The 18,999-nt window shown below is 32.1% G+C and overlaps 1 protein-coding gene across 1 annotated transcript in view; it reads right to left on the bottom strand.

Moving 5' to 3' along the window:
* LOC112691693 (tetratricopeptide repeat protein 25) overlaps positions 1 to 10,052 on the bottom strand; it is a 22,300-nt gene extending 12,248 nt beyond the window's left edge. Inside the window, exons 1-2 of the mRNA XM_025566052.1 lie at positions 10,033 to 10,052; positions 2,179 to 2,332 (exon numbers count right to left, since the gene is read on the bottom strand). Of these exons, the coding sequence (XP_025421837.1) occupies positions 2,179 to 2,331 (153 nt within the window). The 5' untranslated portion in view covers position 2,332; positions 10,033 to 10,052. The remainder of the gene's footprint in view (positions 1 to 2,178; positions 2,333 to 10,032) is intronic.
* Between the last annotated feature and the right edge of the window lie 8,947 nt (positions 10,053 to 18,999).

The raw sequence follows: 18,999 nt of genomic DNA, 5'->3' as shown, positions 1-18,999 counted from the left end.
TCACCAAATTTAACTTAAATTATTTTCTTATACTAATGAACAAAATGAAAGGGTGCTCGATAAAAAATTTGAAAGTGTAAAATTAACGACCACCCTAATATATATATATCTACAAGCGAAGATACAAAGAGAGGAATATATGGGGGCTGAAACTCCCCCTTAGATATTAAATAGAACCATATCGGATGTAAGTACTTCAAATAAATAAAAAATGAGACGTAAAAAAGACTTCGTAAAAATCGACACGCACAATGAATCACGGCAGTAACTTATTTTACTATCCCCCCCTTATTTTTCTTTTCTAGACTAGCATCTGTATGTATATAGGTATAACTTATTTGGTACACGTTCGTCCACACTAATTTGATTATTTGATTGTTAAATTAAAAATAAAAATAAAAATAAAAATTATCAATTTACTTCGATGACCAATACATACAAATATGTATCTGAATATTATATTATTTTTCATTACATGCAATTAACTAATTAATTTTATTGCTTAAATTAAATTTGTTCATAAATACATGGGCCAAGAGATACCCACTCTCTTGATACGTTTCTAGGGCTAAGTGATTGCATTGGGCAAATGTTGTTCACCGCGTCATTGATTACTAGTGGTCGTGCACCATCGTTGATTTACGTAATAAAATATTTAATTATTTGTTATCCAATATTATTATTATTATTAATATATTATATATATTTCCTTATTATACAAATTTTTGTATGTATCATTTCAAGATTAAATTTTCTTCTAAATAAAAATTATATTTATTCTTATCGTTTATCTACTTCCTATAATAGTTACATTTTTCAATACAAAATGAGTTCAAATTATTATGTTTTGATTGCCACTTATTAAATTATAGTGTAATTTGTTATGAAAATAAGCTAATGTCTACTTCTAATAAAAATCAGTGTTTTCTTTTTTTTCATTTTTTTTATCAAATTTAAATATGAAATACCAAAACAATAAAAGCTAGTGGTACATATGTATCTAGCCGAATCACTCAGTTTGAGAGTCAAAAATTTATTTATATAAATAAAACCAATAAAAAAAAAATTTTTTGACTAGTGTTCTGAAGATAAAGTAGATATTAAATAAAAAATCATGGTTATCATTGATTGATGTATCTTAAACGCAAATACATTAGAAAAAACTATAATCTTAAAATCAATACATTAACTCAAAATCTGATATCGACTAAGCATTTGAGTGAATGTAATGTAATTAATTATATTATATCTACAAAATTAAAATGAAATTGACTGTTTAAGTTGTGAACAATTAATTAGTGCAGTGAGGCATAAGGTTGTAGAAACCTATGCGATTATACAAATGAAAAACGTTCTTATAAAATAATACCTAATATTTAAAACCAAAATTTATGTTTCTGGTAATAGGATGATAAAATCTGCATACTTCTGTATTGAAAGGAAATATTGCTAATTCACGTTAAATCGTGAGTGCCTTTATTTATATATGTATCTTTATTTTTTTAATCAAAATTAACACAAGTTTATATAATGAATTCAACTAGATAAACACAAAAAGACTATTCAGCGACAAAATATTACGATAGAACTTTAAATCAGATTTCGATGTTATTTACTTTCATTGTTTTCAAGTTTTTTTAATTCAATTACCATTTACTATCAAGCCTGTCGATCATTTTACTATGAGTCGACATTGAATATTTTTAATAGAGGCGTGCCCAGGATCAAAATGTAGGACAGACTCAATTAAAATTATTTTAATTTATATAGGTACACATTATTTTTTATTTATTTTTTTCGTATACTTTTCATAACATTTTTAAATTTAATTAGAAAAAATGATCATATATTAAAACACAATTTATCCTGTTTGACTTGTTAATAATATTAAAGATATTAAAAAGTAAATAATAATGATGTAAAAATATTAATAACTATTTGAAAACAGGGAAGACCCAGGCCTACCAGGCCTACCTTCTAGGCATGGCACTGACTTTTAACTAATACGAGATAAGGTAACATGATTTGAGGGTTCGCGTGGTCATGTAGATCAATGTGAGATATGTTTTTGTGATTATTTGTAAGAACGTTTCAATGTTTAAATGTTCAACATATTCAGACGATGTTATTTAATAAAATTTCATATTGTACCAAACTGTCATTGTGAAATATATTTACCGCGGTATACTGTCGAATAGCTTTTTCGTAGTTTTCCATTTTACAGTACACAAATGCTTCATCTTGTAAAAGTATTCGCAAACTGTCATCTGCGTTCTCAAAATTGCCTTTCTTTTTTTTATGTTTTGATTTGTTTTTTTTCTTGCTCGTCATCCTACAAAATATACATTTGTTAATAAACTTAACGTTAATATACATAAGCTAGTTATAAATATAAACATATATATGTTTCGGGCAATGTTGACATTTATCTAATGTCGACATAATGTATGCATGTTGGCTAATGTGTAGTTTTTAAAATATCAAAATTTCAATTAAAAAAATAATATAATAATAATAATAAAATAGAGTAAGGTACAATTAGTAATTAGTTATTTTAGAATAATTTGAATACATAAAAATATCACTTGCCACCTATAAATTCATTAATTATATAAAATATATTTCATTTTATAAATGAAATGAATTATCTTCTTGTTTTTCAGAAAATAGTTTTTAAAATAAACAATAAAATTCTATTTTTGTTTCCATTCTAATTAAATAAAAAATGTAAACACAATATAGCACTCATACACAATACATGTGAAAATAAGTTTACTACAGATCGGTATCTTGTATTGTATTTGTATAGCATATAAAGTTATAATAAAAACATCGTCCAAATAAAATATTATACCTACCTAGGAAACCACCCCCTTTTATTTTCCACAATATCGTTAAAATAAATTATAAGTTGAGATTTATTATTGTGATACTATAGTATACACAATACCTACTAACAAAAATTCTTATTGAATTTTTTAGCATTATTCGGATAGGGTTGGAACTTCATGTTTATATACGAAAAATTACAGTTGAGTAATGTCTACATTAGCCGAATGTAACTCATAACATATTAATATATATATATATATATATATATATATATATATACTAGCTGAATTACCCGTCGTTGCCGGGTTTAAGTATATAAATGTATGTAACCTGCCAAGATTAAATTTTGTTAAATCTATTGAAATTTAAATTAATTAAGATTTTTAAAATAATATTTTATACATATTAATTTAGTTTTTAAGATAATGATTATTATCATAACCTATTCGATAAGTTATAGCTTACAACTACCTGAACCTCTCTACAGTTTGGTATTCTGTTAAATACATATAGAATCTCACTTCTCCGAATATTTTACCTTTTGTCAATAAGTTCATGGTCTTTTTGACTTTTAACCGAAACACTCTTGCAATTATATCATGTCGATCATATGATCTTTGACCGGGAAATAAGAGCTCTTTTATCTCGTCCCAGCGAGGATTACATGCAAAAGTAATAAAAAGGTCAAGACGACCGTAATGTCTAACGTAGGTCATAGCATCTTGTGTTCTTTCGTGCATGTACCTTGGCCCACCAGTAAAAGTTGACGGGAGTATAACCATTTGGCCTAACTGATTAGCTTCTATGTCTCGTCGTCCAATCGCATCTTTTAAATGAATATAACTATCTGCACGCAATTTGGCTTGGTTGTTTTTGATGTAATTTAGTCTTTTAGTTTCAATTTTGGCGTATTCATCTACCAAATATAGACTGAAAAGAGAACGATAATTAACTAAATAGTTGTCTTCCCCTTCTCTGACCATTATTCTATATGAGTAAAAACTTGATGCAGAGACAGTTTTTTTAAGCGGTAACTTGGTTTTTGGATCGCGTTGTGGTATATTGATTGCATACCCATCATCCCCCCAACAAAACATTAAAGGATACTGCAGTGCGTCGTATGCTCGATGTATCTCACTGATACGGTGAAGTGAGTTACTTCGGTTTTCGAGGATGATGTCTCTTCGATCAAACTGCTGATCTACTAACACTAAAGCAACTTCATTTGCCGTTGGTGCATTATACCTGCCTCTATGTTCTTCTGGTGGTTTTTTATCTGCATGTATTACAACTTTAAATGACTCTGAAGGAGGTATTTTATCGATGGTAAATTGTAATGATCAATTGTAAATTATGTGGTGGCATGCCTAGTAAATCCAATGAGTTTAAAAACTCTGTTGGATAATTTACAACTTCAGTAGCATCGCAAACTGTATCTAGATTTGTATGACACCAAGTTTTCGGGTAACAAATTTTGTATCTTGAGATTCAATTCGTTGACCTCCACATTTTTTGCTACTAAAATTGCTCTTTCTGCCAGCCACTCATGATTTGTGTATTGTCTGTGTACACTGGGACATATCTGGTCAATGAGAGCATCGTGCGAATAAATGATTGTGCAGAAATCGTTCGGTAATTTTATACATCCCGTTTCATCTGTAGTAACTTTCCCATCTCCAATATCTAACAATTGGTTTGAGAATCTTTTGCACGCAGCTTTTTTTGACTGAATCGAAATCGAAGTATCGAAATCGTTCGCTATCTATCTTTATATATATTTCGACCATGAATTGTTGACAAAGCTTATGCATCGTATAATAACTTAGTCCTGATCGCGTCTAATCATCAACCGATATGCGTAATAATTTTTTGAACTAACATTCTTATTTGTTTTGGCACCTGTTGCGGGATCTTTTTGTTTAATATTTATGCAATACCCGTTATTTACTACCAAAAATAAAATTAATAGTTTTTAAATAGTTTTTAATAGTTTTTTAATAATTTTTTAATAGTTTTATTTAATATAATTCATTTTCAATAGCGCAGTTATCGACCTGGTCAAAAAATATTAAACCGATTTCAACCCTTTAAATTCAAAATTTCGAAAAATCCTTTCTTAGCGCACGTCTACATCATAATAGCTATCTGTATGCCAAATTTCAGCCAGATCCGTCCAATGGTTTGAGCTGTGCGTTGATAGCAGTCAATCAGCTTACTATAATAATTATATTATATATTATATACTATATAATGTTAATAATTAACATTTATGATAGATATGAATTCAGTATAATACGAGTATATAAAATATATCCATGTTTTTTATATTGGATGTTTTTAGGAACTTTAATTATGATAGATTTGTAGGATCATATTGTAAATGTTGAAACTACAGTAACGAATATTGAATCGCTTATTTATTTATGTATAATTTAAACGGGTTATATTCAATCATAATCATTAAAGTGGATAAGTCTAGTAAAATTTGTTCTTAATGTAACGAAGAACATTCAACATACAGTAATAATTTACAATTTGGATAACATACATTTATATAATTCATAATAGCACCTAAATACAATTTAAATTCTTAAACTAATAAAATTATTCATTTGAGACTTAAAATAATTGAAATATTTGAGAACAAATCAATGTTGAGATTATTCACTAGTTACATTAATCTATTAATAAGAACATTTTGACCATGGTTTGAATGTATTATAATAATATCAAGCTTTTAAAATATTAAGATTACGGCTCTAAAAATATATTTACCCTGATGGCTTGAAGTTTAACATCAGTAAGTATTTATTTATCGATCAATGATGTGAACTTAGACCAACTCTGAGTAAGCAACAGTATTTTTCTTCTTTAAAATACAATATCGTCCTATCGCTATTATCAACTGTACCAAAATATTTCTGATACAATATTATAAAACGAGTCGTTATTTCGATTGTTTTTAATTTGATATGATGAAAATAATTGGCAAACTATAGACTAGATACAGGAGAAAAATGACGTACGAGGTGTGCATTTTGTCATTATTTAGCATTGCTAATTTGAGCTTACTCACACCGGAGAAAAACTCTTTTCCAACGAGTTCGGATCGAAATAATTTTCTCGAAAGTATTTTTTCAAATAACACGTGTAAACTCACACCGGGAAACCCTTCTATTCTTGCAAGGTGTGCCTTAAGACTTACGCCATCGCATAGTAGTGGTGATAAGAAAAAGTTCATACAGAGTCGTATTAGAAAAAATATCGTATATAAGTGTGACAAGGGTTTACAAACATTTTTTTTAAAATATCAAAAATATGTATATTGCATTTGTAATGTGAACGTATGTTTTGAAGTTAGAGTTTATCCATAAATGATTGTCGAGCAATGCCTTTAAGGCTATGCATGAGAAGTGTTTTGAACGAACCTATTTCCATTGCTGACAAACTTGCGAAATATATTTGGTACATAATTATTAATTACAATAATCATACTATGTTTGTTTATAGTTTTCAATAATATTGTGTTTAATAATTTGTTGAATAAATGGCCGTCAATTGAAATAAAAATAATTTGCATTTGTGTTTCATTATGACATGGGTTTTAAATAAGATAACAATTTATCTATCGAAGATGATTTTTTTCCTCGATGTTCTCTTTTAGTTTTTACTGATTCTATGATATATTTAAAATTACGTAAATTAAAGTAAATTAAATAAAGTGATTAAGAGTTGACATTTTATTTAAATTAATTTCAAATTATTAAAATATTCAGATATAAAGTAAATTTTACTTACTTCATATTTTGATTACCGTATTTATTAGGAATTATTTGTAACTTTTTAGAGTATCAAAGTTTCTATTTTAACTAATTACAAAATCAATATTAACAAAAAATGAATAACTAATAAAGGTATAAACAGGGTGAGGATTTTATACACACAAGTCATTAAATTTAATGTATTGAGTATGTATAGTGTTTATATATAAAGTAAAAGTGTAGAATATCGATATTTCAAATTTATTTGTAAATATAACTGTAACCATTATGTCTGTATTTAATTGTTTACTATTAATTTATTATATTTAAGTATAGGTATTATTATTATTGTGTATAAAAATTGTTGAAATAGTTTTAAAATACACAGAAAACGTTTACTATATTTTTGAAAAATGATTCAACAAAATTATTTACCGATTTCAAATAAATATGAAATAATTTTTAATCAAATGTAGTGGATTAAACATTAAATTAATTTTACTAACATAATATCATATAATTATTTGTTTTTTTTTTATACCCTCAAGTCATATTACATGAGTCATAATATCAACAAACATTAATTGCGTATTATTTTCATAATTTTATCAATCGTTTTAGTTTAAATCCAAATACCATGTAACTTAATTGTTCATACTTTTAGTCCGAACTATCGTTTTACTCGTACTACACACCATTTCGTTTAGTTTATATCGAATACGTATACAACAAAATCTTAGTAGGACGTTATTCATAAATTAAACTAATTTAACTCTACATGACGCAAAGGATCTGACTTTGGAATGAATGAAATACAATGAAATTAATGGACATTTCATTTTCTAATCTGTTATGGTATTATATTATAATAATGATGAAAATAAAAATTGAGTTATGTTTATTTAATAATTAAAATTATAATAATTCCTGTTTGAAGAATTTATATATTTTGGGCTTCAAATGCTATCGTTTTTGTACTGTGATATTTACTAATATTTTACTGAAGGGTGGACTTTAACGAGTTAAAAATTAAAATTAAGTTTGAACGTTAAGTTAATATTAATTATATTTAATTAAAAGAGCACTTCGTGCACTAAATGTAAGGCTAAATTTCAATTATATAAGTTGATTGAGTTATTATTTAGCTATTTATAATCGTTTATTTTTTCAATACTTCACGGTGAAGCGAGATAAAAAAAATAAATTCGCCTGAACTTCATGTTAAAACTATCGATTTGGACAGCTGGACAGCTAAATAAAAAGTTAAAAAGATTTTAATCATGTCAGTAAGAGAAACTTGTCAGTCCTAATCCTGGGTAAAAACGAGAAGGGAAACGACGATTACCTATAGTTTTATAAAGTATATAAGCCTATAGTAACCTAGTCTTAAATGAAGATAAGCGTTTATTTTCACAAACGAAGCCGGAAAGTTCAGTTAGTATAATATATATGAAATAGGCATACCATATATTGAATTATTATATTAATAATAGAATACTACTTGTATTCATAAAAACATTCCAATTCAAATTTGTACTTAACTTTTTAATGGTTAAAAGAGTAAAAGTTGTTTCGACTCTAGCTACCTCTTGAATGAGTGGTGAAAGAGTGGATTAGATATTTAATGCTCTAACTTCTAAGTGTGGGCGTAAGTCCGAGCTTAAAACAATATCCACATTGATATAATTTTTTAGAAATGCTATTTATTATCGGTGAGAAAGTGTAATTTTTTTTTTCGATCAAGTTAATTTAAATTTTGTTATTTATTTCAACCATTAATTTTTAATTTAATGAAGTTAAAAACATGTATTGGTTAACTTTTGCCTTAACTAACTTTTTCTTGTATTAACTTAACGAATAAAATAATCTTTAACATGCCCAGCCTTGATTTTACGGATATCTGTCTTCAAAAAGTTAAAGTTACGTAATGGCTATAGAGACTATAAACAAAATGATCTTGAGGTTTTAATTTTGTTTGTGTAATATAACTTAATTTCAAAAATATAGAATCAATATGTTGATAAAGCTATACAAATGTTGAGAATGTTTTTGCATTAATTGCGATTTTTCAGATTTTTTGAGTATTTATTATTTTTATTGTTCTTTAATAATGTATTACTTACATTTTTGTTCTGTGTCAAATAATATTTATCGATACATTTCAAAATAAGATTACAATTTATATTGTACTATAGTTAGTTGTGTGTACATATAGGTACAAGGATCTACTGACCTTCTAGTCGAATTCGCTCAGTTTCCGTATGAAACGATCGTCACTGTATCATGGACGTATCGAACTGAGAAATTAATTTACACGGATGAAGAGTCATAAAAACACACCGTTTGAATAGATGCGTGCTGTGTTCGATGATTTATTATCCGCGTCTCTCGGATGAAGGGCGGATGTGCAACGAGGATCTAGGACGAGTATTGACGGGAAACCACGGGTTTCGATGAAAACGAATGTCCGACCGAACGAAATCCTGCCGCGGTTGCAATCCCTTTCCGCGGGGACGTTATAGTTTTTTTTTCGTCGGGTTCATGCGCACCGTTTTCACACTGTTCCCGCGTGTGCTACGATTGTGTTCGCACGTTAACCGACAGCCGGTGTGCAACTGCGCGTCGACGAGTGCACGCCGGGAAAACGAAAGTTTTCCCGGTCGAGTGCGATTATTCCACTACAAGTGCTACAAGTCCCCGGACACGAGTGACTAACGTTTTGTAATACGCAAAGTTTTCGGAACGTTACCGAATCTCCCGCACCCCGCGTATAACGTGCACGATTGGGCTCGACATCACAACAGTCACAGCTCTCCCACTCACTCCCACTCATTGTTTCTCTCTGCCTGTCTTTTTCTCTCTCTTTTTCTCTCTCTCTCTCTCTTTCTCTCTCTGTCACTCTTCCTCTATATCTTACAGAGAATTTATGTATATACGTTATATACATTATAATATTGTATACTCTGTGCACAGTTTAATTGATGTTTCGTGACAGGACTTTTCGTTTTTTCGGTAAAAGTTATTATAAGTCAACTTTTGTTTGAAACTACACAAACGCGCGCACGTGCACAGACGCACACGCACAAGACCACGCACACGCACGCGCGTACAAACGCACACACAAACGGAGACACTAATCTAGGACAAATTACCTACGTTCAGCGTGACCCTCCCGTCGACCGTTACTGTCGTCATCGCCGTGCCGTGACAATACCACCTACCGCGCCTTCGCTCAACCGTACACGACAGCGAAACGAACACGATTACGGTGTCCGCGGGTTAGTTGTCCGGACAAGTTGATCCCCCCGGTCGGGGCGTGATCGGCAGCGGCGTTCCAAAAGTGGAAAACCGGCTAGGGGGTGGAGGGAGGAACGTAAGTGAACACGCGTGTTCGTATCAACCGAAACATTGTACGGTTTTTAATGTAACCGAAACTTACGCGTTGAAATTGAAAGACAAAAGTTGCCGGCGCTACTGTTGTCCGAAGTCGACGGGAAGGGTCGGGCCGCGTTTCGAGTGTTCGCGTGGCCGATCACTGCAGTCCTCCACGGCGAAACAAACAATATCGAATCGGAACACGCACGTGCAAAAGCGATGACGCGTAAAGCTGCGTATGAACATTATTATAAGATCCCGGTTCGTTGCGTCAGACGTGAACCACCATACCGCGCGCTTTCCTACGAGCGAACAACGTCCCTGTACACGCAACACCGGCGAGATTCGCGATCCAACGTCATGTTCCGATGTTTTCCCGGTATTCGCCCGTGGAGGCCTTTTGACAACCGCAGCACCACGTGCGCTCTCCGCCAAGCGTGACCTATACGTTGGTTGAATCTGTCGCATGGCCGTAAACCTTTCACGCCGTGTCCAACAAAAGTCCGTCGCGTTCGATGTTAGAAACAAATCTGTGAACACGGTACGACCAGTCTAATCTGGATGGTTTTTGCTATCGACATCGCATCGGACGCATTTCTGCGCCCGATGTATCCGCTAGGGCTCCCTCCTTTCACTTGAAGGTAGCCGCATCTGCTCCCAACCAAAAAAATATTTCCTTCCTGTTTACTGGCTACAATCAGAGACAATTCTCTATTGGACATGATTAAAAATGTCGTTACGTGTAAAATAAATAAATAAATCTAGAAAAAATTAACCGAACGAATCCTATAAAACTTGCGGTTTGAACTTGAAGGAAACATTTTTCTTATACTTCACTCATTTCAACTATTCTTATTTAAATCTATCGATACATTTTTGAATAGCGTTACAAATGTTTCATTGGTTTTCGGTTGCTTCCTAGTATTTTCACCACGAAACTTCATCTATACGTGACATTGAAAATGTTAGGACGAGTACCCGTGAACTCAACGTTATATTTTACGTGATAAGATTTGCAACAGTTCGTGGTGCGATTGCTTGTATTCAACATATCAGCCCATCTTTCCGAGGAGAAATGTGGTACATCTAAGTAATTGGCACAAATTTAGTAAAAAAATTCAGTGAGAATCGAAACTTTTTTACTCGTAATGGGACGCAATAAGGTTAGGTTGATCGATGGTAAGATCACACACCCGTTGGCCGCACGATTTTAAAAACATATTGTTTTGTTTTTCAACGCATCGGACGCGAAAAACGGACGGACATATTCAGTTCATAAACATTTGAACAAATATAAATAAATATCGTACGCGTCGGACGTAAATAGACTTTAGACAATTTGCGTGTCGAACGCGTCGGATGCGATTCGGATTTATAGTGGACACAACGTTGCAGTCTACGCACTTCGGTACACGCGAGTATCGTATCGGTATCCCAGCGACAACTAATGTTTTATAAACGCCATTCTGCGCCCCCCGTATCCTGTACGCCACCGATGATTATTGCCGACCCCTCGAACCCGTTCGAAATTATAACGACGATAACGAACGACTCGTCCGTCCGTTAGAAATTTTTGATTCTTCTCCGGTTTTGTTCGTCATACCCGTTAAATAACGATACCTTGCGACGCACACTCTTGTCCACGCACCTATTTCAGTCTATCACCGGCGTTGCGTGTGTTGCATCAACGCCGTTGACGACCGCGCGATTGGCATTTGCGTTGTGCTTTTTTACGTTAGCTTTGTAAAACGGTTCGAAAACCGAAACGACATCGAATCTGTACGTCCCGCGGCCGTGAAACCGCGTAATAACATTACATTTTTAGATTAAAATGGCCACGGGCGCACGCAAAATAACGGTCCCACGCGATCGGACGCGTACGGTACACCTATATCTAAATTTAATTATAACGGTAGCGGCACAACGGGTTACTGGCACGTATACCTGTCGAACTGCCGATGCGTATGTCACGCGGTTATGGTCCGGGTCACGCGATCCCCTGACGTCGGCGTTTTCCCGGCGATCGCGTCCCCGTACTGGATCGTGCCGCCGCGGCCCGTTGTGCGCGTATTAATTTGCGAAACTTGTGCAAGCGCAACGACAACGACAGCGAAGACGACATCGTAATAACTATATAATAACGTTAATAACAGTAATAATAATAATAGTAATAATAACAATCATAAAACGGGTAAAGTCACGTCGTTCAAAAAACGTCTCGCGAACAGCGGAGGCGCGTGTGCCCGGGCCATTAAAATGCCGCGGCGGGTAAATCACGGTCGACGACGACGACGATGTCGTCTCTGTCGACAATAATACAACAGTGTACGGGGGGCGGTTTTAAAGGAAACCGAGGGGCCTCCCTCCTCCATTGGCTTGAATTAGGTTTTATTTGTTCAACAGTAAATATAGGTAAGTGATTGAATGTTTAATTGAGTGAGCGAGTGGATAGGAGTAGGGAGATTACTTTTGACCCAAATAATATACGATCTCTAAGGTTTTTAAACCAACGTAAAAACTATTAACAAAGTTTAAATTGCACTAGTATTTTTACTGTGAATAAGGAAATAACTCCCCGAAATGTTCGCTACATTTTGGACCCGCCCCAAAAATATAGTACTCAAGATCCACCACTGATAAAATATATTTATAAGGATAGTATCCTTATGTCCTTATAATATCCTAACATCATGTACGTATAAACATGTTTGTGGTTATATTTATACCACACAGCAAGCCTTTTATCCCACGAAGAAAATATAATGTTAGTTAGACAAATGCTGTGCGATGACCGAGTGCGAAACACTTCTCGGTGAGGGCTCCACATTTGCGAAGAACGAAATCTTACATTGTTATTCGTGTACAATTATTTGAACTAAAATATATTTTAAGACTATTTTTTATTTATTTATTTTTCCGTTTCCTCCGAGAAATTTGATAGTTACGGTTTCGTAAACGTAAAAATCCATCGGCGAACTGGTTCCGCGATTGCGTTGATCTCTGTCATACAGCTGAGCGTTGAATTGAAATTATATTTATCATTTTAACGTATGCGCTGTTCATTAAAACCACCGTTCATAACAAGCAAAATTACTCGTTTATCAAAAGATATAGAAAGCTAACTTACATGTATTTAAAAGATAACTAATCTCCGTAATAGTATATTTGCGAAAATCATTTCGTATGGATAATTTACGTCCTATGTATTTTCAAAAAAAAAAAATAAATATATTTGAACACGGATTTGCTCAATTCATCCAAGTTCTGAGAACACAATCAATTTAATTTAGATATCAGACACTTAGTCCTCTATGTTTATGATAAAATCGTGATAACTCATCGAAAACGAACAATAAAAATAAACTCAACTGTGCTACACATCTTACTCGATGAATTTATGATACGAATTTTCAAAATCTGAGAGTTATTTTACGATTACCTCGTACGTGAAAACCTCGCAGAAAAACATATTATGCTGCCTAGCCCACGAGAATTGCTATAAATAACACAGTATATGTATCGATGTATGTGAGATGGTCGACGGTCAAGGGCTGCACGTACTTCTTTAGACCCGCGGCACAAACAACGAAATACGGACGTGACACGGGCGCCAACCAAATAAAGATTTTTTTTTCCCCTTTTACGATCAATCCGAACTCTTTATTGTCGTCGGATCCGACTCCAACCGAACATATAATAAGAAAGTATGTATATGCGACACAATATATATATATATATATATATTATACGAGTATGTACAAGTCCGGATCGTAAATCACGATCTCGTTCAATTTAATTATTCGTTTCTGCATTATTCAATTGCGCCGGGTACGACATACTGAGCAAAGAACAGTACGCATGACGCGTCAGTGCAATATCCCTGCTAACTGTATCAAATCCTGGTTTAATTTGGATATCTAGTTCAACGATATTCATTGAATTCGTTTTTTTTAGACGTATAATAATATTAAATCACAAAGTTACGATATCATCAAAATTCAATACAACTCGCTAAACTAATATTTTGCTAAAAATAATCGTATGAATAGTAGCGACGGATATTAATCGAGTTTTAAAAATGTTCTTTTAAACATTTGTTGATAAAAATATATTCCTTGCTGAAACTATTAAAAAGGGTAAAAAAAAACATTATAGGCTAAACATGACATAAATGACGTAGTCAGGGTCTTCAAGGGAGACGTAATATAAAATTATAATCAAATTCACATTTCTTTACTTAACAAATCGAATCATCATAACCTTGTAGTACAGCATATACAGATCTAATAGCGACCAAAATTTAATTAATAGTATGTCAATTTATATCAAGCGACTGTTAATGTTATTAAAGCGGTAGCGTATTCTTTAGTATTTTTAATTTTGATGTACATTTCTAATACATACATTCTTAAAGACAAATAATTAGCTCACGAATATTTTATAAGTATAACCTGCTACTAGGAGTGAGTATAATTACTTCAACTGTTGGTTATATATATATTTAATTAAGACGAGGGTACTTAGTAAATGTCTTTGAGCATAGTGTACACTTATTATAATTTGAAAATCAATGCGTTTTCAACACATTTTGAGAAAAATTACACAAAAATCTTCTCCTCTTTATGTATGTCGACATATTAATGCGTTTAACTATATTATCTGAAATGGGTTGTATATAAATGCAGTTTTAACACAGAAGATTATTATTGAAAATTTGAACATGTCTGATCGCGTAACAACCCGACTAAAAGTTATGTTGTAACATAAATTGTAATTTAGACGTTGATATTATTATTTATTATAACACATAAATGAGAATTGAAAAATTAAAACTATCCGAGTTACAATACGTTTACATTTCATGCACATGTATATAAGTACGTTACATTGTAGTTAATTGTTTGATTTATTACACGTTCAATAATGTATCCGGATGACCGGCATAAAGGTTATCCTAAATAATGTTTTGTATAGAATTATTTAATAATATGATCAACAGTACTAATGATTCATAGTATTTTATTATTTCTTTTATTATTTAGTAATATACTAGTTATATCCAAGTGGATTTGTTTTCATCTTTGATATAAATAAATTAATAGTTTTTTAAAAACCTATTTTTCCTTGATTGTTGCTGAAGAATAGTGTTTTAACAGAACTGTAGATAAATAATCATTATAATAGTATTATAATTATTATGATTGAAATGCTATTGTTTTTCAATAACGTTTGTACTGTATTAGGATAAATATAGCTAAATCAAAATATAAAATTAATGAACGTGAACACAATTATGGGTAATCCAGTCACTAAGTTATATTGATATTCTATGTTTGATTCCATTAAAAAATTAATGTTTCTATTTTTTTAAGATAGTCGTAAGAGCGGGAAATGTCATTTTTATAATGACGCAGAAATAAATGCAATTATTTATGGATTATACGTCACTTTGTGTGCACTCGTTTAAATACATTTTATGTATAGTCGTTGTTTCTTAGTATTTTAGTGGCGTGAAAGTTAAATATAATCCAATAAGTAAAAAAAAAAATTTAACTAATTTTCTAAATGAAAATAACTCAAAATTAGAATAAATTGTTGTATGATAAAATTTTGCTTTTGTAGAAAAAATCAAGCGAAAATATGTAACAATGACCAATAGCTAATTATAATATATTTACCGACTCGGATAGAATGGCTAGGTTTCTTAAAATAAATATTAAAAAAAATCCGAGCTAATTGCACATCATTGTGTTGAGAGTGCTCAATGTTCTTTTAAAATCAATGTGAACATTTATTTCTATGATTATGATAGCCATGAAAACTTTTACTTTATTCAACTTTACCGGTAACCAAATAATATTTGCCATAGTTATTGATGTAATCAACGAGTAGTATCGATCAGAAAACGGTGTCGTTCAAAAATATTTGATACAATATAAATATGTAAAAAAAAGATTTCAAACAAATAACGTGTTAATATAAATACTGTATACGAATATAGTAACAGCTATTCTCACTGCGTATTCTTCTCTCTTCTTAGTGTATATTGATCAGTAAATAATGTTTTTCATTTTTTTTTATTAACTTTCAATTAGTTTTAGCATTATAGTTAGGCTTATCACAACACAGATTTAAATATTCATAATAACGGAGACGGATTGGCCAAGGGAGTTTAGGAAATTTATCTCCCTGGGCCGATGACAATTATCAGAATATGTGTCAGCCCAGAAGCATTAGAATAATAATATGAATCGCATTATATAATACAAATGTCTGTTAGGTACATATTAATACAATACTAAAAATACGTATTGACAATCATGTTTATTCAGTTATATTGTGGTAGGTAATAATTAAAATACGAGTAATATTGTATAATGTTGTCCAATACTGGATTGGAAAAGTTAACATACAGATATAAGTAAAAACTGTTGATTCAAAAATTGTATAGAATCAGGGTTACTTTATGTTATGCTGTTACAAGTCTGTTTATTAAAGATTATGAAATGGATCGCTAGATTATCAAATCTCCCTCTGCTGTAATAATAATATCTGAAAATAGCATAGCAATAAAATAAGAATAAAATATTCAGAATTATATAATATGAGTATAATAAAAGACAAATGCAATAATAAATATGGTTATGTCAATTATTGATATAACCAACGAGATAAAGTATGCAATTATAGTATAATTCAGCTATGAAATCAGATAGAAAATAAATACTAATACTTATGTATTCAGTAATACATATTAATACACATAAATGAAAAACTATTTTTATTCGATAAAACATTTTAGCATTCCCGTTAATTGTTTATAATAGTTATTATACATGCTATTAATAAAGCACACGCTTTTATTTCTACAATTCTTTTTCAGTACATATTTATAGTGATAATTTACAGTGAGAGTTCTGAATAAATTAATTTATACGCTATTTTGTTTAAAATTAGTTTTTCCATCATCTATAAAACATATATTTATAAAATAATTGTTCAACGTAAATCATATATTATACTGACTATTAATATTTTTTATAAAGTAAGAGGTTCAAATTAATTATGTAAATCAATCATGAAACGTAAACTTATTAAAGTATTTTAAAACTGTCGTACAATATTTAATACCGAATAAATCGTGATCAAATTCTAAACGGCATGTTAGTAAAGTGGTTCAGTAGTGTTTTAATTAATTTTTTTATCACACTATTAAAAAAATTATAAATTTCATATTACTTATTGTAACTTATTTAATCCGATTAGAATATTCAGAATTGGATTAAAGGAGGGCAGGGAGGCATCTGCCCCAGGTGCATGAATTTAAAAGAGCAAATTTTTCAAAGAATATCCTACTTAGAGTCCAAAACCGTTAGCGATTAACTCTATCAAAAGAAAAATTAAATTAATTTGCTATTATCAATATTGAAAATATTGACCGATTTGCTAAACAGAAGTCAAGGTAAGCATTTCTATTTGAAAATGTTCGAAAATAAAATAAAATTAATACATTTTAAAAAAATTGTTTTTTATAATAATTTCACTTTTTTTAAATATTTTATTTTATATTAAAAACATTGTAACGAATCACATTGAATACCTCCAAGGGCCACAGGTTGGGTACTATTGCACTATAGTAATCCACATGCCTTCCATTAGAGAATAAAATTAATAAATACCAAATTATAGCAAAACAATTTCGTGTTTTTAAAAAAAAAAAAGTTTTGAATCTTAGGCAGGTTTAAACATACCTTTGCTCCGATGGGCAAAACGTCCGAATCCTGCCCAGAAAACATTAAGTGTTATTCTCCAAAGACCTTCGAACTGTAAAGTGTCGTAGAAATATTTATGTTTTAAAAATGTAAAAATTGAAATCCTAAATCCAATATTTTCCGAACGCAACGGAAAACATCTGCGTACACCCTCGCTGTTCCGGTGCTTCTCGAGTCCCGACTATAACACAGGTACCGCAGACATGTCTACGCAAGAAAAAGTTCGGAGTCCTCCAGGAACGTTTCTGCGTACCACACGGATCTTACTTCGGTGTCCCGCGGTCGCAGGCTTGTCGACGTCATATATGACTATCGTATGTATACTTTAAGTTACTATAGTAAGTGTACTTTCGCACGTACGACGCACTCGCGTGTACACACAACGGATGAAACGTGTCCGGCGATGCACGCGACGTCCCTGCAAGAGGCAAAAATAACGATCTGGCGGTGCGTTTCAATAAGTGCGACGGTATTACACGTCGTTAGGGATTGTGACGAGATGTTTACGACATTCGACCAGTGTTAGCATAGGGTACAACTACAGGTACTCCGTATACTTTCAACGTTATTTTTAAAATTCACAGGTACAATACGTTTAGTCTCAAAGGTTAGGTTAGCTTAGGTGCACTCTGAAGTCTCACGCGGAAATATAATTAATTTTACAGGTTTTCATTTTGGCCTTGTTCGGGATAATAGACATTGAGTTTTGGTTAGCGCATCACCTCAAACTGTTGTTGTTGGCTCACTATGTGTTTACGATGCATCGATTAATTTGAATTTTCCAGTTTAACGTCTGTTTCTTTTAAAAGAAAAAAAACCAAAAATGTACACGTGTCGATTTTTCGTCAATATTTACAACCTTTTCCCGCCACACCGCCGTCAGACGTGCGCCGGATTCGTGTCACGCGTCGAGTCCGCCGAAACGGTGTTTCGACCGCAGTCGGGGAACGTTTGACGGACGACGATTTTACCGGCTACGATATTTTCCGACTTCCGAGCTCAGCGACGGGATCGCGCGTAACGACAAATAAACGCGCGGGCCTACCGACGCGACGGGTAAACGCGAAACGGTCACGCGTTACGATTACGTCTTGACGCGTTAACGCTTCGTTCACGAGGACCCGCGCGTTCGAGGCACGCTATGACGTTCGTGCGCGACGCAGGTGCAATCGATTTCACGAGAACGCAAACCGTAAATCATGTCCATTACGTTATTAAAATTTATTCCGGATCGCACCGTCGAACTTAAATCGAACAAT

This window comes from Sipha flava, unplaced genomic scaffold (genome assembly GCF_003268045.1).
Source record: "Sipha flava isolate LNK unplaced genomic scaffold, YSA_version1 65_pilon_pilon, whole genome shotgun sequence".
Classification (NCBI taxonomy): Eukaryota; Metazoa; Arthropoda; class Insecta; order Hemiptera; family Aphididae; genus Sipha; species Sipha flava.
The sequence above is the reverse complement of the archived record's forward strand: the minus strand, read 5'-3'. Positions and strand labels throughout refer to the sequence as shown.